The following is a 27,332-nucleotide window of genomic DNA, read 5'->3' as shown; positions in this document are numbered from 1 at the left end:
CATACACTTATTAATTCATTTATAATGTGATTTATTTACTCTCCATTACAGTGCTGAATGGCTTCTTTGGCCCCAGTGCCTGGGCTTTTGCCCTAAAACTCATACATCCAATTATCCACTCAAGGAGCAAGCCAAGATTACATGACCAGAGGGCCAACAAGGCAATTCATGGTAAGAGGCTCATGGATGGACAAGAAAATCTGGAATGGTGAACATCATCTAAAATAATAAAAATTACTGCTGACTGAAGATAAATGCCTGAAGTCACGGCTATCTCTTATGCATGCCCGAGACCAAGATCACTTAGTTACTATTAGAAAGGCATCAATAAGGGAAAGTGTACAGCTCTTCTACCTTCACCTGGAAAAAAAAAAAAAAAAAAAGGAGAGCATTCATAAAAAGACTCAAAGTTTAATCATAAATGCCATAACCATTATAAAAGTAGTAGCAATCAATAGAAAACCAAATGGAATAGGTTATTATGGTATGCTTAATAACAAAAGGTGAATTAAGTGTAATTGTAACTTACAAGAAAATCACAACAAATAATGGAAAATCCTGGAAACTCAAAATAATCTCAGTAATCTTCCTACAGAGAGAAAGACTAAGAAGGCCCAGGTGGCTTATGTAAAAAAATTCACCTACTTATCTGGAAGTGCAACATGAATTGTTAGATGTGAGAAGTTGCACAATAGAACGAGATTCAGACTCTCGTCTGAGAGTCTATTATGTCAGTCGTTCAGATATGCATTAGTGTGACTAGGATTTTTTGCATGGATATTATTAATAGTGTTTATATATGAACAACAATGATGTTGGGCATACGATGGAACCTTGGTTTTTGTACATAATCTGTTCCAGAACATTCCGCAAAATCCGAGATGCGCAAAATCCAAAACAATCATTCCTATAAGAAATAATGTAATTACAATAAATGAATTCCAGATAACCAAAAATATTAAAAAAATACATTTTATAGGGAATAAACACAGTTTTACATGCAGAAAGCAATAAGAAATAAATGACTAATGAAATGGATGGAATAAATGAACGCTTAACCTTAATGGAAGACGGAGAGGTGGTGAGAGGGAGTTGTTGTTGTTTGGAAGAGGAATCTCCCTCCATAAGGACTTCATGTATCAAGGACATATCTGGGATTACTTTTCTTTATTTTTTACTGGCACTAGAACAAGCTTGAGAATTTTCTTTTGGGCATTTCTTTAAAACTTGTGTAAAGTTATATATGACATTGTCATTAACAATGTTGGAGAAGCAGATTACATCTTTGTTGGGGTAATAATTCTCCACAAAATTTTTTACATCCTTCCACTTAGCAAACATGTCCTTAGTCACTTTAGTTGGCACATTATGTATGCCTGTTTGCTTAATGAAATTTTTCAAACCAGCCTCTGCTGGCCTTAAATTCACTAATGGCAGCGCTTGTTGTAGGCATTTTCTCACGGAGACCAGCATGTAACACCCTCCAACACTTTGTTACAAGTTCTTTCTTAAATTCTAGTGTTTTTTGCCTTTTTTCACAGATGGGCTAGCACTTGGAATTTTGTCTCCATGATGGCTCATTTAGCAGTTGCACTTATTAAAAAAGCACAAAAACAATGAACATAAAACCATTATGGGTCACAAGAGAATATGAGATGCTTTGTTTGCATGCTCAGTATGGAGCCTAGTCACACAGTGAGTCCTGGAAGAAGTGTTTCCGAGAGTATGAAATCCATGGATATGTACAAAACCCGAGACAAAATTTCATCAGAAAAAGTCTAAGAAACACGAATCATATGAAAACCAGGGCGTACGAAAAACTGAGTTTCCACTGCATTTTATTTATTCATTCCCCTTGTAAATATTTTTTTTTTCTTCCTGTGACTGGTAAAATATATATACGTACACCTATATATATGGAACTTAATTTTTTCAACAAAAATGTAGATACATAGTGGGCGATATTAAAGGAAAAATAAAATTTATTATCTGACCAATTTTTTATTCACCATATTAATAGAGCAGTGTTTTGTAAACCAAATGCTGTTTTCGTCAGCAGACAGACAAGAGACATGCATAATAGTGAAGCTATCAGCATCCGTGACCCGAACACTAGACCTTTGCATATTCATTATGAAACCATCTCCTAGAACTCTTCCAGTGCTTAGATCACAGCTGAACCCTTTGAAAGTCATGGCTCTGTTTTCATCAATATTTATTGTCCTTTTTACAGGCATGATTTACATCATATAATAAAAAGTCTTACTCATTTCAAAACTTACTTGTATATGCATTATAAATTGTGATTAAAATACTGGCTTGAACAGAGCCTACTTCATTTCCATATCCCCAGTCCTATGTATCTGCTGCCATGACTGTCCGATGAGTACTGGCAAAATTTGTAATGATTATCAGTAGTATCAATTAACTCAATACAGTATATTACATTACACTAAAGCTTTAACCAAATTTTATTTCTTTTGGTAATACAGTATCTACAAACCAATCTATACAATCTACATAAATGTACAAAGTGGCTTTGTCTTTGGTTACAAAAAATATATTGAAATAAAGACTTAGGCACCTCCATTATACTCAAATCTTTAATTTGACTTTATTTTAGCCCTAATCATATAGGACAAAATTAGAACAGAAATAATAAAGCTCTCAAAAATGTACAGAAATGATGCACCTATCACTTTGGGTACATGAATTTTAAGAAAAAAACCTTAGTACATAATATTACACTTTCATTGGTATCTATACATCACAATATAAGAAACACAGAAGTACTAGCTACTCTCAAAACTTGACCTACAGAGCCAGGGAGAGAAAAATAAACATGTTACAACTTGTGTGAATTGATCGCAACAAAGGAAGGGTACCTACACGAGAACTACCGCAACACAGGGTACAAGGACCACATCTACGAGATAAAGATCTATAGCTATGAAGGATAAGCTGATATTGCTATAACTAAAACCAAATTCATACACATTTTGTGAAATAAAAGAATCATCTGTCTCTCTTGGAAGACTAAAACAGTGCTGGAGCAAAATATACAACTTCTGTGGTATACAGTTTTAAAAATTAATGGATTCTTTTTAACACCCAATTCTTACAATCCTTCAGCACCTCATTCTTAGAAGTTACAGCACATGAGTGGAGAATACAGCTGACTGAGCTTCTCAGCCCAAACATTATAATACTTACAGGTGAACAAGTGGTGACTGCAGCAACAGCTTTTCTGTGACATCCCTGTCCTTGAGGCACATCGGAACTAAGTACAGTACCATACAGAACCCTTTGCTTACGTGCAGACTGTCTACAGTATTCCTTGAATGTGGAAAAGAAGAGACCCTGACTAAGAGATGAAGAGCAAGTGCATAAAAAGCCAACTAGCTATGAACAGCAAAAAGGAACACCAAAAGACAGCCCCAGGAACATGCAGGGTAGGATGAAGGTTACACAACTAGTGGGAGAGACAGTTAGTAAGGTTCCTTATAGTATAACTTGTATACTCGGCCTTACTGTGAGTGTCACACCCCGGGAGGGACTGGCTGACAGACAACAGAATAAAGATGGAAATGAAATTCTTTTAGCAATGAGCAATAAAACCTAAGGAAGTTTTATTAAATAGAGAAGCAGTCAACTGAAATTAAGTACATTAATTATTAAAATAAAAGCATAAATTGATATTTCATTTATAACAAAATGGGCAACAAACAAGAAACGTTTGTGATAAAATAGAAAAGTTAGAATAACATAAAATAATTTAAGAACCCCTGCAGCTGTTCCCCCAAACCCATCAAATATGCTTCCATCATTTGAACTTGTAGACTTTTTTCCATTTATATCCTTCACATTTTCTAATCTTTAGCCACTGTGAAATGCTACTCTGCAAATGTACCATAATTTTGGTTGAAAGATTACGTGAAAAGGGTGCAGGACTAGCCAGTCTCTCATTATTACAACCCATCAGAGCCAACAGCTGCTGGCGCTGCTTCATTACCGGCACACTGAGGGTAACAGTATCAAAAGTGCTACCCGACCACTCCAGCTTTCACGCCAAATCGAGCATGGGCCTTTTTTATCTACATTACATAGGCAAAATAAAACCACATGCCACTTCCTTTCACATCCCATTGTTTCCTGAACCATGACCAACACTGGCACTTCAACGGTCACTTCCAGAACTAATGTTATGTTAAATAATATTTAAATGCTAGAGTGTTCGGTATCTTGGTGCTTTAGGCAAGCTAGAGGATAAGTTAACCTACAGAATATCTAAATAGGATAAATAATAACAACATAACTCATGGTAGTGTACATAAGTATACATCATCTTACCTGTCCGACAAATCCAGTGTTTCCTGCATAGTGACCTCCAGATGAGGGGCTTTCCATTCACACTTGGCATCTGACATGCTTAACATGAGCAAAGACAAACAATGAGGTAGAGGATATTTGAAGGATGTAATTAGTGGATGATGATTACACAAATACATTCTCTCCAAAACATGCTTCCATGAAGACTAAGACTTATGATCCTTTTGTAACAGAATATCTGCCTGATTTATAGCTTTGTTTTTACAGTATCAGCTTTGAATAGGTCAAGATAAAATTTTGAACTGTAAGTTTAAAAAATTTGTGAGAAAAAGACAGGAAGGATTATGTGCACCAAGTGGATACATACTAGTTCTGGAAATCCTGTACAGGTCCTTTATAAGTATTAGTTGCATGATGGAGTAGCAGTTAACTTTCTTATTAATCTATTATTTACTGGCATGTCTCGGTATTTGATTAATATTACAGTATTAGCAACAGCGTGTTCCAAAAGTGTTGTTCCATTCTTTCCATGACTATTCTCATTGTTCATAAACAATGACAGAGGCTCTTGGAACGAGTCCTTTACGGTCATTGTGGCAGCAGAGCAGGTATCGATCATCCACTTCAACTACCAGTGTAAGAATATCTCCACGGTTGAAGCTAAGATGACCATTATCTGTAGCTAAGCGATGGTGGAGTGTCTGCACCAGTCTGAAAGCATAATTAAATAGAATAAAACAAATTTCAATTACAAGATAACCATAAAATATGCTATCAACCTTATTTTCTGATAATATAATAAAAAATGAAAGACTGCTAACTTAGAATAGTAGTAGTGCATGTTTACTGACAAATCAAGTTTTAGAACTTACATTCTTACGAGAATAAGATCTTAGGTAAAAAAAAAATTATTTATCACAAATAGTGCTCATATTTGTAAATTTTGCGAAAAAAGTGGGATAATTTCCCTTAAGAGTAAGTACAACAACACAGAGGAAGCAAACTACTGTACCTGGAGAGAACTATTTCTTTATTTACATTGACATAATTTGAAAGGTAGGCAAGGTAAATGCTTCAATGTATTCCTGGTGAAAAGTGATGAATTAAAGTTTCAAGATGTTACAGTTCTTTTTCCTTAAACAAAAACTGAGACAATAGAGAAAAGTCTTATTTTAGTAAATGTCAAAAAAAAATTACTGGAAACAAGTAGTCTTCCTAGGTTGTTTGGTTACTTAGTTCAATGTGCATTATTGATCATTAATAAGCAAATTCAAAAGTGTTACATATTTCCAGCCAAATATACTTTATATTCAGCCAAATTTTTAGGTATAATTTCAAATCATGCATATTTTGGTCAATAACTTGAAATAATACTAGCCACCTTGGCCTTCAAGAATGGTAAATGTATGTCTCAATGTTGACAACTGGCTAGCAATTAATAACCAAACTTTTATTAATAGGTAAGTATGATATGTTAGTTAATAAACAACCAATTTCAAATCTGGTTATGAAAACTTATTTCACAAAAACAAGGCATTAGATCATGAAAATATGTAATTAGTAATTTTACTAATGGGATTATGTATTAGTAAACATTGTCATTATTGGATTTTCATTCTGAAATTTTATGTAGTAGTAATCACACTTTCAAAAGTTCCTTATAAATCTTATGTTACTAAAAGGTGCATTTACTGCTCACTACTTTGGGCATTCCAGTGACAAGCAACATTTGGACCTACATTATTATTCTTAGAGATGAATTAATTCTATCATCTGTAAAGAAGAAAAAATAGGCATTGTTATAATATCAAAGCACAAAAAAGACTTCTACCAGAGACTACATGAAAACAGTGATAAAGTTTGTGACTAATATACATGATATGAGATATGTGTAAACTTTTCAATAAGTATCATTCTGAAGGAAGAAAATAGTGATGAAAGTTACTCTGTGAGAAACGCCTAATAAAAACTACAGTGTGGCAGTGAATTGCATGCACTGGACCTGTCCTCATATACAGTACTTTATTTTTATAAATCATTCTTTCAGAGATAACACTAGTAGGCCCTAACGAACAGTACTGTGGCACAGAACTGTTTTTCATTCTCCTCATAGTGCATTCAAGCGCTAACAAATGTCATCCCATTGCCACCAATAAACATGCTAAGATGAAATGAGCTATAATTAGACAGACACAAAAATAAGATCAGCTTAATGTTACCATCATCAGCCAATTCCAAATTTAATTTGGATTTGCCAGTGTCCAAGGGCACTGGCATTATGAGCCAATTCATACACATAAAAGTGCAATACTATACCTTACTCCCTTCATGACTGACTTTCCAGAACTAAATAACATGTATGGTGTGAGGTGCCCTTCTTCTTTGTGCTTTGAAATAGTGCTGTATTAGTGGATTTATGTCACCAATTTAGAGCCTTTCCTCCTGGCAAAGGAAGCTATGGCTGTGGGCCACAGTGAATTAAATTTATGGAATTTACTAGATTTCATGTTCTAGAAAATAACTCAAAATAAATTACCAGTTATAATCGTAAGTGTTCATGGAAATAAAATGTCATACAGTTGTACTAAGCATACTAACTGTAAGAACAAAATTCTTCAGTATTAAACCTATTCATCTTTAAAAAAATAAAGGCAAAAAAATCAAAATTACATAATGCTGCTCCATAACCATAGCTTCCTTAAATGATCTTACTGCTACCTACTTGGGCATATCTCCAGGTGCCACTCGTCTCCCATGGCTTGCTGATCGCTGCTGTCCACCATACCTACGTTGTCCATCATACCTGCCATTACTGCTGTTGCCTTTGTCGCCGTTATTTGGAACACGACCGGGCACAGACGAGGCTCGAACAGTTGTGTTGTTGGAGTTGACCGAACTGGGGCGAGGTGCCAAACGGGAGCGGACTGAAGGAGGGCGTGCAGCATTGAGAGGCTCTTCATTTGTGGTATTTGGAGTAGTTGCCTTGTCTTTCAAAGACCGTCTAGGTGCTGGTTTGGGTAATTCTTTGGGGATAGCAGCAATAGGCTTGGGTGCTTGCTTAACCTGAGGGGAGGTCTTTTCTTTAGATGGGTCAAAAGGCTTAAATGGTCTCTGTGGGGAGGTCATACTGACTGGACGTGGTATTCTTGATCTGGTACCACTGCTGGGACTTATAGCTTTCTCAGGAGGAGGTGGAGGAGGTGAAGGCTGTGGCTGCTGAAGAGACTGTGGCTTCTTCATCTTTTCAGGTCCTGCCATCTGTTCCCATTTTAACTGCAAACGACGGAACCTAACACCCTCTGGTTCATCATCCTCCTCAGTATTTGCACAAGCTCGTGAGCCCTTCTCATTTTCAGTGTCTTTCTCAGATGCAGACCTCTCACTTACATCTCCATCTCTGCTAGATACGTCACTTATTCTGAGATCTGATGGGACTTCATCTTCTGAATGTTCACTTTGTCTTGAATAAACAGGTCTGTTATTTTTGGGGTTATCAATGGAATCTGTATAATCTTCACTTGATGTTCCTCCTGCCTCTTCTAACATTAATTTGTCTATGGCAGTGAGTAGTCTGGAACCTAACTGAACTCCACTCCATCGTTTCTTCAGAGTAGGATTGGATTCTTCATTAGCTACATGTTCATAACAAGATCTGGGTCTGGGGCTCCTGCTACGCTCTCTACCTGGTTCTGATGTAGAGTTCAGTAACTCATTTTCATCTAGATCAGGAGAAGTAAGTACTCTCATTAAGGCTTTGACACGATCTTGCTGTGCAGCATTTTTGAACTCTTTGGTTTCCTTTGAAGCAAGCAAATGATCTAAAACTGAAGGTGGCCTTTCTCCAGGGCTTTCTTTAGAACTTGTGTGCAGCAAAAGTCTTTCTTCCATTTTCTGTAGACTGGCATGTAATGCTTTATATTCATGTAAAAGGTCTAAATTAAATGGAAGCATGGTTAGTGGTCGTAGAGCTAATAGCAGATCATCATAAAGTGTCTTTGTGGCAGTATTAGACAAGTAGAGGAAGGCCTCTGGATGGTAGTGCTTCTGGATTAAGCTTTCTCTTGTCCTTATATAGCTTAACCAGGAATCCAAGGATCTAATGCTGAAAGGACAAGAACATATTTGAATTTATTCTAATACTAAAATTCCAAGGATGGTACAAATAATAGGTAACTAAAATCTCATATACCCAGAAAAATTTATTACAAAAACTTATTAACCACTTACTTCAGTAGACCAAAGATGAAGGCATTAAATTTGATGGGGCCCTCTGACAGACATTCCTCACTGTTTAATGTTAGTACTAGGTCACTTAGTGCTTTTGTAGAGGGATCTGTAATAATTAAAGAAAAATATAGACAGATGTTTGAGAAGTGAAAATATTTATATAAATATCTGGGTGACTGGAAATATGAGAAGAAAGCCAGTGATTAAATAAAACTAATCTACATTCCTTAATGCATAATTAGTTTATAAAGATGGATTTAACTTTGATCTTGAATGGTACATAAATGAAAGATATCTCATTAATTATAAAGCATGGCTACATATTTATGCAGACATTCACTCTTTGACGGTTAAGAAACTTGGACCATATATTCCTCTAAAAAAAGTTAAAAGGTCTAAAAGGTCAATCTAAGGTGCAAATCTAAATAACAGCCACATTTATTGCATGGATTAGTTTAGGATAAAAACTCATAGTAAATATTAATCAAATAATTACATACATGTGGGCATTTATATTAGAAATACTTTAAAAAAATTTTGGCAGTAATCAAGTTATTTTCTTATAAAGAGCCAAATGCACCATCCTAATACACACTGTTCCGTCTAATTATTCCAAAATTGGTGTGGAAAATAAAAACAAGTGAAAAAAGTGCCTAACTTTCTTCAGCGCAATAGAGTTTTCTGCACATCATATAATCAAGGCCACCAAAAACAGATTATCTTTCAGTGGTCTCGGTATGCAGCTTTATGAACCACGACCCATGAAATCTGAACCACAGTCTGGTGGTGGCATGGTCTATATTCCTGCCAGATGCACAATTATGGAAAACTTTAACCTTACATAAAATAAAAACTACTGAGGCTAGAGGACTGCAATTTGGTAAGTTTGATGATTGGGGGATAGATTATAAGCATACCCATTTGCAGCCCTCTAGCTTCAGTAGTTTTTAAGATCTGCTGGTGGACAGAAAAAGTGCAGATAGACAGACAAAGCCGGCACAATCATTTTCTTTTCAGAAAACTAAAAATGGAAGAAGACAATACTATACAAGTTGCACAGTACATTATTCAATTACTTTTGGATTTCCAACATCTCTGATGCTTTCAAAAGGATAGAATTAACTCTGTTAAAGCCTTACAAAATAAAATCTGATGCTAATCACTTCATATCTATGATAACTCAGAAAGCACTCTCTATTAGTATACAGAGTATATTACTGTCCAGGCACTATAGAGTACAAATTTTTATATTGGATATGCCCCATAAGCGAACGTTCAATGCTCTTAAAAATAGTACACATACGGAACTAACCACACCACAAGTTTGTTCTTTGATTCCAGAGCATATGATGTGATTTTTCCCTTTTAAAATTTATTACTTTATACAACTTTCCCTACTAACTATACAAAATGTGCTCCACATCCCCTATGATATTTTCTTTGGTTCCTTTGAACTGTCAAATGATAAGGAACTGTCAAATGATAAGGAACTGTCAAATGATAGAGTAGATAATCAAAATTTGACCGAGACAATTCTTCAGCACAGTTGTAAGTACTTTTAAATTATATTAGAACTATTAGCCAAATGTTTCATTAATTCAGATTTAATTTGTTAAAAAGTTACATTCTTAGGCAAAATTCTAGAGTTTGTATTAATATGACCATACCCCTTTATTTATTAAGAAGTAATTTTCAATTCCGAGTTTCATAGTTCACTGAAGCATCAACATCCTTAGCTGTTGCATATCTATTCAAAAATAACTATGGTAGTGAAGAGAAAACTGGAAAAAAATTAGGGGGCTCACTAGATGGAGGCATCCAAATATAAAAACAAGAAATATACTATTGGTTATTAATCGAGTCGATTCTTATTGATGTGCCACTTTGCATGATTTAAACATTAAGTAAATTTCACCAGAAACATTCAAAAGATGTGATTCAGCTATTATTCAACACTCAATACAATATTTGGCTGAATGACACTATACCAACTGCAAAAAAGGCCAGTACTTCTGTACACAGTAGTACTAGTACATACAATTAATTAATAGTACATATTTACTGCATTTTCTGACTGCCGTGCCTTGAAAAATGACCATCTGTAACAACTGTCTCCTTTCAGTACTCAAAAGAGTAGTCAAAAGAGTTTTGATATTGTTTGGAAAGTGCCAGAAAGCTAGACCAAAAGAAAACCAACCAACCATGCACAATGGATAACCAATGTCCTAACAGCTGATTTCTGTACTAGTAATATTTAATACCCTCAGTTGTGTACAGAAGGCAAAAATTATCAAAATCAAACTTACTTATCTGACTGGTAACTTCAATAACCCTCCACACAGAATTATTAATTTTTCCAAAAAGAGAGTGTAATGAAGGATGAAGACCATCACTGAGTAGGGCATAAATTGCTGGACATAGTTTTTCTAAGGCTATGGTAGCCACAGCTGGTGTCAAACTACTTGTTCCTGTAACAAAAGAAAGTTTTGAGACTGGAAATAAACCTTGCAATCACTTCTGTATACGTATACACACTAATGTGTTTTCTAAGTTTTACTAGGTATGGATACAATACTAAACCAAATAAATTATAACATTTCAGCATGAAAAAAGTTAGGCAATGCCCTCCTGGAAAATACTCCATTATATACACAGTTCGGATTTCCTAGGAAGTCTATAAATTTTTTTAAATTATTCATATCAGCAGGGGTCATGCAGAGAAGCTAGTAACAGTATATAAGTCATGTAAAAACTTCTTTGCAACAGACTATCAATTAACTATATCTTTTATATCCCACATTAATACTATATACAAAATACTGGCAAGCTAACTAGTTTTCTTTATGTACATTACCTTAAAACTGCAGTTTATTCCTCACTCTCAACTTACCAAGTCTAACTTTTTCTGGTTGTGATGCTGCTGCAGAGAAATGGGTGACTAGCTTTTCTACAGCACTGCGAACTGAGAGTACAAGAGTTTTCTTGTCATGAGCATCATATACCATGGGTCTAGCTTCTTCGTCTCCCTCATTCTCTCCTGTAGTGACTGTATCAGCATTCTGTCCCTGCTAAAATTTTGAACAAAGGAAACTTTGATTAAAAATTTACATTTATGAAAACTGGGACAAATAGATGATGGACATGCTGTTTTTCATTTATAAGACACTAAACAGTATGCATGACGACTTTTTACAATGACATCCAAATTTTTCTCAAAAAGATCTAACTTCACAGATTCACATTACCACTAATTTAAATTCCTGTTATCCAAAAACTGACAATTTCCAAGCAGCAGGCATATAATGAAAGTTACTATACCTTTGATTACTAAATTTCTCTTATTAGAGGGTTTTAAACTACACATGAATTTTTTCACTTTTTGAGTAAATGAAGATCAATCAGAACAATTACAAAATCAATAAAGCGTATGGTTCTCTTAAGTCTAGCATATAAAATATTTTAATATGGATAATTCAAGTAAGGCTGTTTTTTTCTCAGTACGTAGTTGTTAATGCATTCTACAGCCCTTTGACCAAAACACCTAAAAATATAAAAATGTTTCCAAAGGGATAATTTCAAATAGCTAATAAAGCACATCACAATATTAGTGCAAGAATAACAAATAGCATCAGTATGATGTTAAAACTAATTCAAAAATAAAGAAATACTTGAAATTTGTAATGTTAATTTCCCATTATGTTCCAATATATAATCAGTATGCAGCAAATGGGCATTAGTCAGTTATGGTCCTTGACTTCAGCAATATGAAAAAGAAAAACATGACAAATAATCCATCATTCTACTTTTAGATAAGCCCACGCTATTTACAATGGTCATGAATGAAGGAAGGTGGAATTAGTATGCGTGATAATTTTAATGCTGATGTAAGTAGTTTCAAGTTTCAAATTCTCAAAACCAGCTATATCACGACACATACCTTCCTGTAATGTGAACCATCTGGAATTTTAGAAGAATAAAGATGACTTGTAGAATTACGTAAATAGATGCATACCTTCTCAGCAAAGCTAACACTCTTCTTCGGGCAGATGTCGCAGGCATTGTTAACATCTGTCAAGATAGGACCAACATTTCCTCTGGTGACTAGGAGTGTACTAACTTGAGAGCGAATTCTTAGTAGGTCCTCTTCTGTAAGCTCCTCATGGCTGGACACGTCTGGAAGTTCACTGACACGTAACAAATTCTTTTTCTGAAGTCCCTTCCCACAAAAGCCAGTACACTGGGTACTCACGCAACTGCAACCCATAGGTGACAATGGGCTAGTTGTGATTTCTTTATCATTTTCTGGCTCAGTGTTAGTCTGAAGCACTTCTGGAATAGTTTCTCTTGCAGCACGCTGGGCCATGTATTCCATTGGCTCTTGTAAAGACCTTCTTTTTAAAAGGTCTTCTCTCATATTACCTCTACCAGGATCTATAGCACTGTATCTTTTATTGTGTCCACCTGCACCTTTTGGGTCATCTTTTAATGACGTAGATTTACGAAGTATTCCACGAGGCAGTGGTGGTCTGGGTGGTGGAGTATCTAAATCCTCAGGACCTGCTCTCTCTTCCACAGGAAGAGAGATGGATCTCTTTGGCAGTGGTGGTGGTTTGTCAATTCCTTCAGACTCTGCACTGACACTTTCATATTTATACAGATATTTTTGATCTAAACCTCCACTCTCCATTTCTGAATCATTGAGCATTGTTGAGGAACCTCTGAAACCTGAGGATGGCTGTGTTGAATTCAAGCTGCTTGAAGAGCCCTTCATATCATTTGCATATCGTTGTGGTGTGTAATCACAACTAACTGGTCGGCGAGTGGGTTTAGGAGACTGACAAAATGATGGCTTTGTTGTTTCCATACAATCTGTCTCATCAAGAAGCATTTCTTTCAGCTCTTTTGGTAACAAAAAGTTGAGAGATTCCCAGTCCCTAATGTGGCCAAATCCATGTTTCCGTAGTTTTTCCATGTCACCACAAGAGAATGGTCGTCTTGCTCGAGCTTCTCTGGCTTTTCTTATCTCTTCTGGTCGAGAAACAAAATGTTGAGGTACAAGAAAAACTCTGGCATCAACATTGTACTTTTTATCTTTCAGGAAGCCCAGATCAGGCAATGCATAGTTTGGGTAGTAGATGTACACCTCCTTTTTATCAAGGTCAAAACTTGTGTTCACCATAGCTGAAACCTTCAAACTCGAGGTCTGAAGGCACTGGTCTGACATCTGCTTGAGAACCCGTGGCTTTGGTCGAGGTTTCTGGGGTGTTTGCTCAGAATCTGAAGGTTGCCTAATTTTTTCTGTGGAGCCACGGTTCGAAATATAACCACTAGAGGAATTACCAGAATCCTGACGTCTGCGAGTGCTAGTGTTTGTGCTCTCTCTTCTGGTATTTCCTTTTTTTGGTGTTCCTGGTGACTGTGATCTCTTTCGCTCATCTACTCGAAATATTAAAGGCATTCTTGTTAATATTTTTATTTCCAACATCCTTCGCCATGCTCTTCACTGGTGTCATGTTATTTTTCTCAGCATTAAGTTTGTTATCTCGTAATCTCAGGACGTCATGCATTTTTGTCTCTTTCTCTGACTGATCAAGTAAGACTTTACTCTCTCCTCTACTGTCCATTGAAATATCCATACCTTCAGGTTCCTCTCTAATAGGACTGGTGACAGGTGGCTTGGAACAAGGACTTGTCTCCTTTAAACTGTCCTCAAAACTAGTGACATTGTCCATGTTATTTGAAAACTGAACTGTGTTGTTATCAAGTAAATTACCAGCAGTGATGATATTATTGTTGTTATTGAGAAGGCCGTCCTGTTGTGTATTACCTGAGGTCAAGGTTGAGTCACCTGCTGTATCTTGAGAGGTAAAATCTTGATTCCCAGAAGTATTAGTCCGGGGAGTGATTTCTGGAGCCCCTAAAGAACTCGTCCTTCGTCTGAAACCTCGGTCATGGTAGATGACACCATTTTGTCTCATAAGGACAGGTGGTGGTACAGGGGAGGCACTTCCATCCATGTCATTCTCTGACTGACTATTCATGGGCCAGTCTGAGGAATCATGTACATTTGATTGGTTGTCAGAGCTTGAACAACAGGCACCTTCCTGTGATATGCTAGAAGACAAACTGACTGCTTCTTTACTTAGGCTTTTTTGTCGCATAAACAGCTTAACCAAAGAGAAATTATTAGTTTCATTTGCCACAGTTCTACTACTCTGACTTGAGCGCATGCTATTCTGCAAATCATAAACCTTTACACAGCCAGCTGCTGCCTCCAGTGAACGACGCATTAGAGAACGACGCATTAAGTTAGGCATACTGTTGCTCTTACTGCTTGGTTGAGACTGTCCTTCTAACTTGGGAGCCTCTAACTGGCTTCCATTCTGATTAGGTTGACAGGCCCTGGAAGGCACCTCTGGTGTACGAGAGGATCTCCGACTGACACGTGACCAGGTAGTGTACGGTTGGTCAGAATGTGTCATGGAGGGTGCAGAACATCGTCCTTCCAGTCTTTCTGCTGACCAGTGGCTGCTACCACTGGATTCACTTTCACCTTGGATAAAAATTGAAAAAGTTTTCATAGGGTATTTTGCAACATACTCCTACACGAGAAAAGTTGACATTGAGAAATAAAAAAAATCATATTTAATACTATTTGGTAAAAAATTATTCACACCCCATTTAAAAATTATATTAATATTATTTGCACATATTTCAACACTTAAATAAATATAAACCAGAAGAAAAATAATCTTAAATCCTGTGTACATTTCTATATCAAGTAAGAGATGGAATATAAAATGATATTGTTATGATACAATAAAGTTTTATGCATACTTACCTGGCAGGATATATATAGCTGTATTTTCTGAAGTCCGACAGAATTTAAAAAAAACTTCCGACACACGCAGTGGTCGGCCAGGTGGTTAGTACCCATTCCCGCCGCTGGGAGGCGGGTATCAGGAACCATTCCCATTTTCTATTCATAATTTTTATTTCCACTGTCCCCTGAGGGGAGGTGGGTGGGTACTTGAATATATATATATCTGCCAGTTAAAGTATGAACAAACTTTATTGTATCATAACAATATCATTTTGCTCATGAACTTACCTGTCAGATATATATATATAGTTGAACCCCACCGTTGGAGGTGGGAAGGGACAGAATAGAAGGATTTTGGGACACAAATGCATGCAGATGATTTACATCTTGGTTCCACCTGTTAGCATAGCCGACTTCGTGATTACTGTCACCCAAGTCTGCTTCTGCTTTACTAGAGTTGCCAGCGAGGTAGAGACCTATGAAGCTGGTGCACTCCAGATGATCTGTCAACGGGGGCGTGACCACAATGTGACTAGACCATATTGACCATACCATGAGGGCTAAGAAGTAAAATAAATATAATATATATATATATATCACCACCTGACCAACCTAGCCAAAGTTAATGTGTGTTAACTAAGGCTTCAGAGTTAAGAAGTCGCCGTTGTCAGCGACTCCACAACTAAATTAAGAGCTCTTCCTAACCATTTTCTACAGGATAGGATGAGTAGTACTTCTTGCCCCCAAGATTGTGTCTGCAGACACGTATGGCCCTAGCGAGCAGCAGATCTCATATGCCATCTTCACATCTCGCAGGGAGTGTGAAGTGAACCCAGAGTTGCTTCGCTAAAACATGGTACTCAGGATGTTGCTGAGTGCCATGCTCTGTTGAAATGCTTCCGAGGCCGCGCCCTCACCTCGTGAGCATTCAGATAAAAAGCTTTCAAATCTTTGTGCAAACACAATGAAGGAGCATTTTTTGAAAGAACTCCTTAACCCTAAAACCAGGGTGTACTTCGATATGGGCAAGTCTGGTCTTTTTCGGAACACTGCAGATTGCCCGACTGACTTCGACTTTCTTGATTTTAAGTAGATAAAACTTGAGAGACCTGACAGGGCACAGGACTCTCTCTGGCTCCTGCCCACTAACTTGTGCCATCCTTGCTTCAAGATCCTGGCCCAAGGACAAAAAGGGTTTCCATTCTTAGGCCATAACGAAAGGCTTAGAGAGCACACCTCCTTGTGTTCTCTAAAGCCAAAACTTGTGACGATGGCTTAAAATCTCACTAACCCTCTTTGTCGTATCTAGGGTGGTTAGAAGAAGGCCTTCCTGATCACATACAAGAAGTTAACAGGCAGGAGAGGTTCGAATGCTTTTGACATCACGAACTTCAGACTACGTCTAAGTTCCATATTGAAAGCTTCGATCCGGAAATGCACAGTCTGTACTAAAGTCAGGTGAACGACCAGTTGACCAGTCAGACGAATCAAGGACAGCAAGGCTGTACCCTGAAGACCAAAAGGCACTATTCTTAGCTGAAGGATGAGTGTCTGGACTGCCTGGGCGATTCAATCAAAGCAAACCTTGGGGGTGTATCAACGCAACCCAACGTCGTCCGCAATCGACTTCGTCAATAAGAAACTCAGGGCTACTATATGTCGCCTGATCTCGCACGAGTGTCTGACTCCGAGAAAACAGGCGAGGCAAAAAGTAGATGGTGAGCTAGAATCGAGATTCCACAGACCTCAATGATCGTGAAGGTCTTTGTTGTTTGACAGATGCAAATCTGTCAAACAACATTCTTTGTTGTCTGTTCGCACTGGCAGAATTTTCAAAACTCTCGGCAACCGCTAGACCACTGGTAGTTCAGGTGATCTCCCCCACGTTCCCGTGGCGCTGGTACTTGGAACTATTCCCGTTTTCCTCAGATTTCTCTGAACCCTGTCTCCTGAGGGGAGGAGGGTGGGAATTTAATTTTAATATATTACCTGCCAGGTAAGTATGCATAAAACTTTATTGTATCATAACAATATCATTTTTATGCATGACACTTACCTGGCAGGTATATATATAGCTGATTGACACATTTGGAGGTGGGTCACAGACAGCAACATCGTCATAATTCAAAAATTAACTAATTTTTAAAATTATTTATTAAGTTCCTTACCTGCTAAGGTAGCTGACTTCGTAGGTCCTGCCTCTTAGCCTGCTAAACCTTAGTAGCTCTCAACTAGGATGTGACCTGTTTGTTGAGAAAGCTAATAACAAGGGTCTGACAACTGGACGGGACCAATTTGTTGACAGGAAACCCTAGCCCTCTCTTACCAGGGGCATTCATGCTAGGATAAGTTAGACCACCTGAACCACACACAAAGCTAACGTAACACATTACACTTCACATACTGAAGAGGAAATAACCCTCTCAGACAACCATAAAAAGAACACCACTTAATTAAAATACCTAGCATGTTAGTAATCTATCGTTGCTGCCGTCGATCGAGACGATTCGTACGGACTTTGCAATCCTGTAACGAACCTCTAGATGATCGTTACATTCTACGCCTGTTGTTATAATAGGCTCTTTCTCGTAAACTCGAGCAGGGACCGAGAGAAGATACTTCTTAAGATATGAGAGAGCTGTGGAATATCAGAGTTGATGTGGACCACTGGTTCCAAAAACTCGTTTCGAGGACTGGAGGGACGACCGAATTGCATTTACTTCTTTCAGATTAAGATCCAGGACATCTGAAACACTATCCAGATGTCCGGCACCTTCTTTCTATCATGACGCACTGAGAGATGTTCAGAATAATTCCTAGATCTTGAATAATATTTCAGTTTCCCGGTAGGAAAAAACTGTGGTCTGAATTGCAGTCTATTCGGGGAAACAAACTTCTTCAGGAAGGAAATGGTCCCCAGCAAGCTCATCCATTCCCTCCCCGAGTATGCTTACTTCCCTATAAGGCTGCGCTTTGCCTAAGCAGGAGAGCATATAAAAGTGCAATGTTGCGGTAGACGCGTAGTTCTATACCGTGCGGTAACGAGCACCGAAAGGATTAAGAGATAACTCTGTTGAACATAGTAAGGCAAAACTAATGCAACGTTTATTCATTCACGTAAGAAATCCCCTCAATCTTAGGCTAAAGTCCGTGATTGTAGGACAGAGATACAGTTAGTCAGTCAATCCCGCAGGAGAGACGTAACCGCCAGCACAGAGATACGGTTAGTCAGTCAATCCCGCAGGAGAGAGAGACGTAACCTACAGCGCATGACAGCGCACGATCTGTTACTGGTGGCTCGGTTGGAACTTGGACAGTCAGACACAGCAGCAGCCAGCAGCTTACGAACGTCGTCTCTTAACTTTATGTCTGGGTTGCCAGCTACCCTATTCTACGAAGAAATAGGTCCATTATTTTTTGAACAAAAAGAGACTCTCAAAGCTGGTATATTTAAGCGAAACAGAAAACGCTAAATATATAGATGCGTTTGTGTCGTCAGAACACTACCATACAACGGTAAAAGATAAATCGGAAACTCCTGGACGGCTGCAGGGAGTGACGATTAAATGTCCTTAAAATAGTAGACAATAGACCTCTCGGTTGCCATCCGAAGAGGTAACTACAGCAAGCGTGTATGACTTGAACCAACCAGTAGTAAAATAACGCAAGGCAAAAAAATTTTATTTTATATTCACAATAAAGTTTGTTCATACTTACCTGGCAGACATATATATAGCTGAATTCGGAAATACAGCTACATACATATCTGACAGGCAAGTTTCATGAACAAAACTTAGAGAATCGAAGCAGACATCTCAAGCTTCTTAAGATACTGGACATAAGCGTTCATTGACGTAGTCTACAAGTCTATTTCTTGTACGAGTCTGCGAATGAGGAAGGAGAGCTCTTCCGAACCTTGTCCTTATTCGCTTACTCAATATCAAGTTAATGAAGATGTTTGTCAATGAGAACTAACCCATTAACGGTACAGAGAGATATTTTGTCAATGAGGGGAGGACCCACTTACTTGACAAAACGATAGTATATTGTCAATGGGGGAAAGTCACTGAATTGACAAACCGTAATCCAGGAAGTCGAGCCTTTTATTTTTTTTTTCGATTCCCGTCTCAAACAAGGAAGGGCGACAAGAATCCTGTTAAGAGACTGGGCTTACGGTAGGTAGAACGACGATGCTCAATCGGCATGGAGGTCTCGACTAGAAACTAACAAAATCTATCATCTGAAAAACCTTTCAGATGGTCTAAAAAAGCTTTAAATTTATTGCAGTATGGCAAAGGAAGTCTTGTCTTGCGCTTTCCTGAAGAGCGTCCTTTTGATGAGTGCCTTTTGCAAGAATCCTACTGAACGTTGCCGAAAATCCTGACGTTCAGGACGTCGAGCCTTTACATAACCCGTAACTGTCTTATCTCAAAGTCTTGACTGAGGTAGAGAAAACGAGATCTTCCCTTGAGCTTTCCTTAACTCCATCCACCTTTGCGAAAAGCAATATAATATTGACAGAGACCTCTTGAATTCACGAAACCCGAGTCTTGCTGGGTTTCGAAGACGAAGTTCTGTTCACTTTTTTGAGGCTCAAATCTTAAACAAGAGCTTGAAGAGTTCAACAGAAACGTTCTGGTGCGCGCTCGGTCGTCCACTGGCGAGGACGCTCGGCGTCCTGGTGCGCGCTCGGCGTCCACTGACGAGGACGCTCGGCGTCCACTGGCGAGGACGCTCGGCGTCCTGGTGCGCGCTCGGCGTCCACTGACGAGGACGCTCGGTGTCCACTGGCGAGGACGCTCGGCGTCCTGGTGCGCGCTCGGCGTCCACTGACGAGGACGCTCGGCGTCCACTGGCGAGGACGCTCGGCGTCCCTGGTGCGCGCTCGGCGGCCATCAACCTGGCGAGGACCGCTCGGCGTCCAGCTGGTGAGGTGCGGTCCATTCCGAGCGTCCTGTTCAAGCCGATCGTCCAAATAAGCGTGCAGAAAAGCGTCACGCTCCTGACAGGCGTCAAAACAAGCGAGAGAAACTGCCTTCTTTTTCCTATTTCTTGGTGGAAAGAAGTACACGTGATCAGGCAACTTTCGCCTTCTTACTTCTCACTGAAACACATAACGAGGGAGAAGGGACGTGAAGCGTCCTCTTCTAAAAAGCTTCTTAGAGGGCGCGAGTCCTTCCGAGAGCTCCAACCCTTGTGCGGGGAGGACGCCTCGGAGGACGAGAAGCAATCCTTCAGGATTCGTGCATGTGCACGCACTTTGGCAGTCTGGGGATTTTCATCAGAAAACTGCCGAAGGCACGCCAGATCGGTGGGGGTTCCCTGTAACCCTCCTTCGGCTTTCGACATGCCCTCTCCCTTGGTTCTGGGAGTTCGACAGAGGTCTAGACCTAGAGGCGTTATAAGGCCGATCTGACGCACCCTCCACTACACAAGGGGCACTGTCACTGCACTTAGCCACTTCACTATTGCTCTCTAAAGCAAACACTTTCGATTCTAAGTTACGAATCGAAATAGTATAAGATAAAGGGCAATAACCTCTACAGACACTGTTTTAGGGCCCGAAGGCAACATTACAGGGTTAGGCGTAACAAAAACAGAAGTAGAACTCTTCACAACAATGAAGGAGAGCGATCACCTCTCGCAGACCATAGTCATAACCCGTAGGCCATACTACAGCGTTAGGCAAAATAAAGTCTACCGGAAGGTTAGCAGTATCACTACCCTGACTTTCGTAATTGATTAATTGCGTACATACTAAACAAACTTTTTCCTTACGGAATTAGACACGTTTACTGATTAATTGCGTACATACGAATCATACTTTTTCCTTACGGAAATAGACATGTTTACTGATTAATTGCGCCCCCCAAGTGCGGAACTACCGAAGCTTTCAGTAGCCACACCCTATCTTTGCAGACAACACCCTCTGAAACTAGCCTAACTAGATTCAGATATCTTATGCAAAAATGAATCAAATTCAAATCAATTTAAGATAGCGTATGCCTAGCCACAAATCCAAGTAAATAAATTAAAAGACAATTAGGATACTTAGCGACAAATGAAGTTTCCAAAATCCTAAGCCGGAGGTACTGAAAACAGGTGTTTTCAGTACCGGCGACAGAAAATTTATGAATAGAAAATGGGAATGGTTCCTGATACCCGCCTCCCAGCGGCGGAATGGGTACTAAACACCTGGCCGACCACTGCGTGTGTCGGAAGGTTTTTTAAATTCTGTCGGACTTCAGAAAATACAGCTATATATATACCTGCCAGGTAAGTGTCATGCATAAAAATACAATATTATCTGCTATCTGCTTTACAATGCTCAACCAACCTGCTTCATGGTAATCCGAGTCTTCTGAATAATGTATGAAAGAACCTTCAAATGCTATGGTGTAATTGTCTTTGTTGGCCTGGCAGGTGAGAATGAGGTCATCATGGAGGGAATCACAGTCCAGGGAATCAACACTGAAAGTGGTGTTGGCTAGAGGAGGGGGTTCTTTTAATGGTGAAAATAATGGCCCTGACTGATACAGGGACAATTCTCCACTAACTCCACTATACTCCTCTTCCTCTACTTCATCCACTTCTTTTCTGTCACCTTCATTGTTCTCATCATCATCATCTTCTTCACCTTCTTCCTCTCTATCACAGTGGGAAGAAGTGTGTGGACTTACTGAGGACTCAAGATCATATCTGTCCATCATGGATCCTGAAACACTAGCAAACATCTCCCCATCTTCAGCACTCTGTAAAATAATATGTAAAATAATATAGGTCATTGCAGATTAGCCTTGTAGGCTACAGTAATCAGCAATAGCTGAAAAATCTATGAAAACTGGTTATTAAAAAATATCATGTATTGGAACTGTGAAGCTTTACAAACAAACAAATTAGTCTAAGATAATAACCCAACTGAAATACTGTTTACCTGGAACTCTCCACACATTGTGGGAAGTGTAAGGATGTTATGGATGTCTTCACTCCGGAAGTCATCCATGTCGATCTCGGCAAGATTTGCATCGAGATTCCTGGCCAGTGTTTCATAAGAAAGGTCTTGTAACTGGCCTTGACTTGGTTCAAGCACTGACACCCGGCCTGACCCATCCCGTCCCGAGCACATAGACGCTGACCCCACCTCTCGGCTGTAACTCTCACGGTACCTAGCGCATGGCAGGCTGGGGTTAATATTGGCCAGGGCACAAGCATAGTTGATCAGGTGAGTAAAATGGGTATTGAACAGAGGAATACAAATGATGTTAACAGACCATGGATTAGAGTTTGGGTGACAGCAAGTGTTTTGCGGGAAATATTGTGTAAGTATCCAAGATGAATTGTGTTGGTTGTTTTACAGGCAGAAGCATATGAAGTATAAGCAAGTAAAAGGAAAATGCAGCCATAGTACAGCAGAAATGGAGCAGTGAAAGAATAAGGCATTATGCATATCAGGATAGTAATAGAGAGAATCATCACGAAATGTCATTGATAAAGGTGATGTTGAAAGTTATAGCCAGAAAAGGCAAAGGGGGTAGAAAATGGAACAAAGAAATATAGCAGAATATTATATAGTGTCCAAGAAATGTGATTCAAATTTCAACAGAACACAGGAGGCAAGTGAAAAGAATTAATGGGACATATCAGGATTCGTGAAAAATTAATCGTAATCATTATGCATTTGTTAAACCAAGCAGCAAATGGGCCACAGTTAGCGATGATTAGTAATACGTCCATTACATTTGAGGTGCCAAGGCAAAGCGCAAATAAAAAAAAAAAAAAAAAAAAAAAAAGGAGGAAGAAAGAGAAAAGCAACATATTAGCAATCTGAAAACATGATAAAACAATTCAAAATACGTAATCTTGTGCTTACACTGAAAATTTATTTTCAATATTATGTATAATTACTCCAATGTCTGAACAGTTAAAAATAAAGGCTACAAAAGAAAAAACTGGTCTGTCAGTGAAGCCTAGCTGCAGAAAAAACTTTTAGAACGAGAAATCTCATGCTATTTATGAATAAATAGCAAAGGCAAAGAAAATCTTTTACACTATGATTAACCATCTGAAATTTCTGAAAAGAATTGAAGCAGGTAATAGTTGAACAATTCACTTCACTGTAAGTGTCTGCAAGTCACGCCCTTACAATATATAGGGAGGGGAGGGGATGGGGAGGAATTTTGCCTCTGTATAGTACTAGCAACTGCTCCAATGTCTGTCAAGATGAAAAAGTGTTTTCTCCATCTATGTATGCTATCAAACATCCTAACCTCGTAAGAACCACTGCATCCACTTGCTAAACCACGTGGAAGCAAATATAAATCCATTGTCTGCTTGTAAATGATCAGGAAGCAAAATAAGTTTCACTGAAGGAATATTAGTGACAGTATGCTGTCAATGAAATGCTATTTTTGGATGAGTGTATATTGAGTCATTTCTTACAGTGTTTGTAAAATCATTCGATACTTTACAAATATAGCTAAAAATAAGTCTATTAAATTCATAAGGTCACAGACATAGGAAGTTAAAAGGGCTTGAAACTGACATAGGTGGGTAAACTGACCTAAACCACTGCGAGTAATTACTTGTTAAGTTATCTCATAAGTCCCACTCAGCTGATCATTGCCATATTCTTGGTGTCAACTTTCTTCATGCAGCCTTTAAGCAGACCGAAAGTGATGTCATTGGCCAAGCAAGAGGAAAACCTAACACCGTCTTGAGCAGTCCTGGACGTCATGTTAGTAAACATGACTCCCCAACAGTCGACAATAATCGAATCTGATTTCACTTTATTATAACTATAAACAAATTATATTTGCGTCGTTACATATAGCCAACCCATTTTATGCATTATTTCCTGTCATTACTTGTGCAAAGAACTCGAAAGTTTGGTCTATCCCCTATCTCGAACAATTATGGGTAGACCCTAGTTGAAAGCTTTGGCCTGCGGGTACGAACAAGTTAATTGCGCAGAAATGAATTTAACTGACAACACAGGCGGTAGGAATATATATGGTTCGTGTGTCTACCCAAAGCAGTTACATTTAAAACAAATTATTCGCCTACATTTCATAATCAATCAAGTAAAAATATTTTGCAGGGGCAATTTACATTCTAACCCAACCTAAACTGAACCACCAACCTAACTGGACTATCAGTCCTGTAAACTATAAAATTTACAATACTGGGATCATACCTAACCAAGTTGCCAGATCCTACCCTGCCTGAAAACCCCCTTACAACTACTGTAGCAGTTATTGTTTACTTTTATATCTTCATATTGGTTTGTACTTGTCTTGCATTATATACATACATACAATACATACATACATACATACATACATAAAGCAAATGAGTACGACTCCTCAAGATTTTCGCAAATCACCATTTGGCTTAAAGATTTAGTTTTGGCGATATCTAAAAGCCAATATAAGGAATTTTCAGTCGATTCCTCAAATATTACTCGTTGTGCCTTATACAACGAGTAATATTTGAGGAATGTGACTAAGGAGGAGTGACTGATTTATGGTTGCTTAACCTGGCGTCATAACATGTAGGTTATTAACGTCGTAGCTAAGGAAGGGAGAAGCTCAACAAATGTACTAGGAAGAATATGAGTATGAGAGTAGAGAAACACAGAGGAAAACCTTAATTTCACGTTTTCCTGGTTATCCCAAATGATATATAGCTCCGCCTAACAAGTTGGTCCCCAAGGCTGGGTCTCAAAAGCAAAAATTCAGTCTTCGAAATTATACTAATGAAGGAGCGCGGTGTTACGGTACTAACCAAATTGTCTGGGAGAGCTATAAGACCCGACTACATATTAAATACTAGCCGATTCTTTTAGCGTTTTTTTTTTTTTATTATTTATTGTTTTATTTTATCATTATTATTTTTTTTTGTTACCCGGCTCTTCGAAGTTCTAGCAGACTCCCCCCCCCCCCCCACTCCCCCCCCCCCCCCCTATTATTTTATTGTGATGACCACATATTGTGATATTCATTTTACGTAGGCCTGCATCACGAGAGAGAGAGAGAGAGAGAGAGAGAGAGAGAGAGAGACTCAGTAATATGATGAGCCAGCTAATGGCTTTCTATTGTTAGCCTTGCGGTTTAAACCACAATCTTAAATTCTCTTGTGCTGTCTACCAATCACATTCGTTAGCTGTTGCAGCATGACCAGTATATTCACAAAGTGGCTACTATCTATGGGCATTCTATGAACGGTAATTACCCTAAATGCCATGTCACATTCGAGATTGAAACAATCGTTGTACCTAAGGTTTTTCCGACGTGACCCATTAAAATTACGAGTGAGCAATGGCCCAGGATACACAACAGCATTCAGTATTTCGGATAATCCATTTGCGCAATTTATCTCAACTGAAAACGCTTATTTTTTTTTAAGTAAATCCATCTTTACATTTGCAATACATAGGTACAATGTGCCAATAAAAAAAATAAATGTCAAATATATCCTACTATTACTACACACACACACACACACACAACCACTTTTAAAAATATATAGCAGACATCTTGAAACATGATCCAAAGATACATATCTATGCAACTTCTACTATAGTATATTCACATCAACCGTGCATTTGATAGCTAGGCCAGTCCCCTTACCACGCTCGTGATTGGCTGTTAATAAGCCAATCGCAGGGCTTTTAACTCTCAGTCTCTCTCGAGAGTTCACATGGGTAGGATCTAAGTTCCACCTCTCCTGAGGGATGCATCTTTCAAAAGTATCCCTCAGGAGAGGTGGAACATACATCTTGCCTATGTGACCTCCCTCGAGAAACAGAGTTTCCAGCCCTGTGATTGGCTTAATAACAGCCAATCAGGAGCGTGGTAAGGGACTGGCCTAGCTATCAAATGCACGGTTGATGTGAATATACTATAGTATGAAAAACAAAACTACTATCTGATCCTGTTTGCCGTCTCTTGAGGAATCCCGTAACCGTAACGACCGTCACTTCAAAAGTAAAACTCGAGGCAGCGGGAAATGAGGTGCTTTGGTGTACGTGTCCGAGGGTGATATAAATTCTATCTGAAAAGTTTATATTATATTTATATAAACCAGATGCCCATTATCCACACCACATCACTCAATTTCTCCTAGCCGTCGTTTTTAAAGTATTTGCCGTGAAAGCCCCGACCACACACACAGGTCGAGCTCTGCCCGACGAACTTTGTTCGATGTGACGTCAGAAGCGGGAAATGTCAGAACCTTCTCCGCTGTTTCTCCGCTTCTGACGTCACATGGAACAGCGTTCTTGAGTGTGGAGGGGCCTTGAGAGATCCCCTTGAGAAAGAAACCACATCAGAAAGACTGACAAAGATTGCATCTAGATATTAATCAGAACAGAAAAATGTTCCTCAGAAACAGATTTTAACGAAAGAATCTTTTCCATTCATTGAATTACGTGCAAAAATAAAGAAGTGAGACATAACCAAAAATATCAAGGGACAACTTCACCGAGCATGTATATGTCTATATATATTCACCGCATCGTGGAAAGGCCTCACAAAAAGCCTGAACCTAAATAACAATAGAGTCACATTAATCAAACTTTGACAGGTAAATCGATAGAACGATGATTAATGTGAGCTCTGCTGTACCAATCACGATAAAGACGGTGACTGCTAAAAGAGCAATACATCAATAACCAGAGAGAGAGAGAGAGAGAGAGAGAGAGAGAGAGAGAGAAGAGAGAGAGAGAGAGAGGTCAATTACGAGATTATTCACCTGAGGGCAAATCTTTATATTTACACAATGCTCGCTCTCTCTCTCTCTCTCTCTCTCTCTCTCTCTCTCTCTCTCTCTCTCTCTCTCTCTCTCGTTTCTGGATGGATGTCTCCATTTTACAACCACAATTTCAGAGGCAAGAGCCAAAAACAAATCTAGGACAAAATCTAAATATTTCTCTAAAGAAATAGTTTGCAAAGAA

At 38.7% G+C, this 27,332-nt stretch overlaps 1 protein-coding gene across 1 annotated transcript in view; it reads right to left on the bottom strand.

Moving 5' to 3' along the window:
• Positions 1-1,981: 1,981 nt before the first annotated feature.
• Positions 1,982-27,332, bottom strand: part of LOC135219509 (uncharacterized) — a 238,576-nt gene continuing 213,225 nt past the window's right edge. Inside the window, 9 exon segments of the mRNA XM_064256335.1 lie at positions 1,982-5,040; positions 7,052-8,431; positions 8,557-8,662; positions 10,863-11,024; positions 11,447-11,624; positions 12,569-14,003; positions 14,005-15,109; positions 21,717-22,131; positions 22,314-22,560. Of these exon segments, the coding sequence (XP_064112405.1) occupies positions 4,869-5,040; positions 7,052-8,431; positions 8,557-8,662; positions 10,863-11,024; positions 11,447-11,624; positions 12,569-14,003; positions 14,005-15,109; positions 21,717-22,131; positions 22,314-22,560 (5,200 nt within the window). The 3' untranslated portion in view covers positions 1,982-4,868.

This window comes from Macrobrachium nipponense, chromosome 1, assembly GCF_015104395.2.
Source record: "Macrobrachium nipponense isolate FS-2020 chromosome 1, ASM1510439v2, whole genome shotgun sequence".
Taxonomy (NCBI): Eukaryota; Metazoa; Arthropoda; class Malacostraca; order Decapoda; family Palaemonidae; genus Macrobrachium; species Macrobrachium nipponense.
This window is presented reverse-complemented; position numbering and strand designations above follow the sequence as displayed.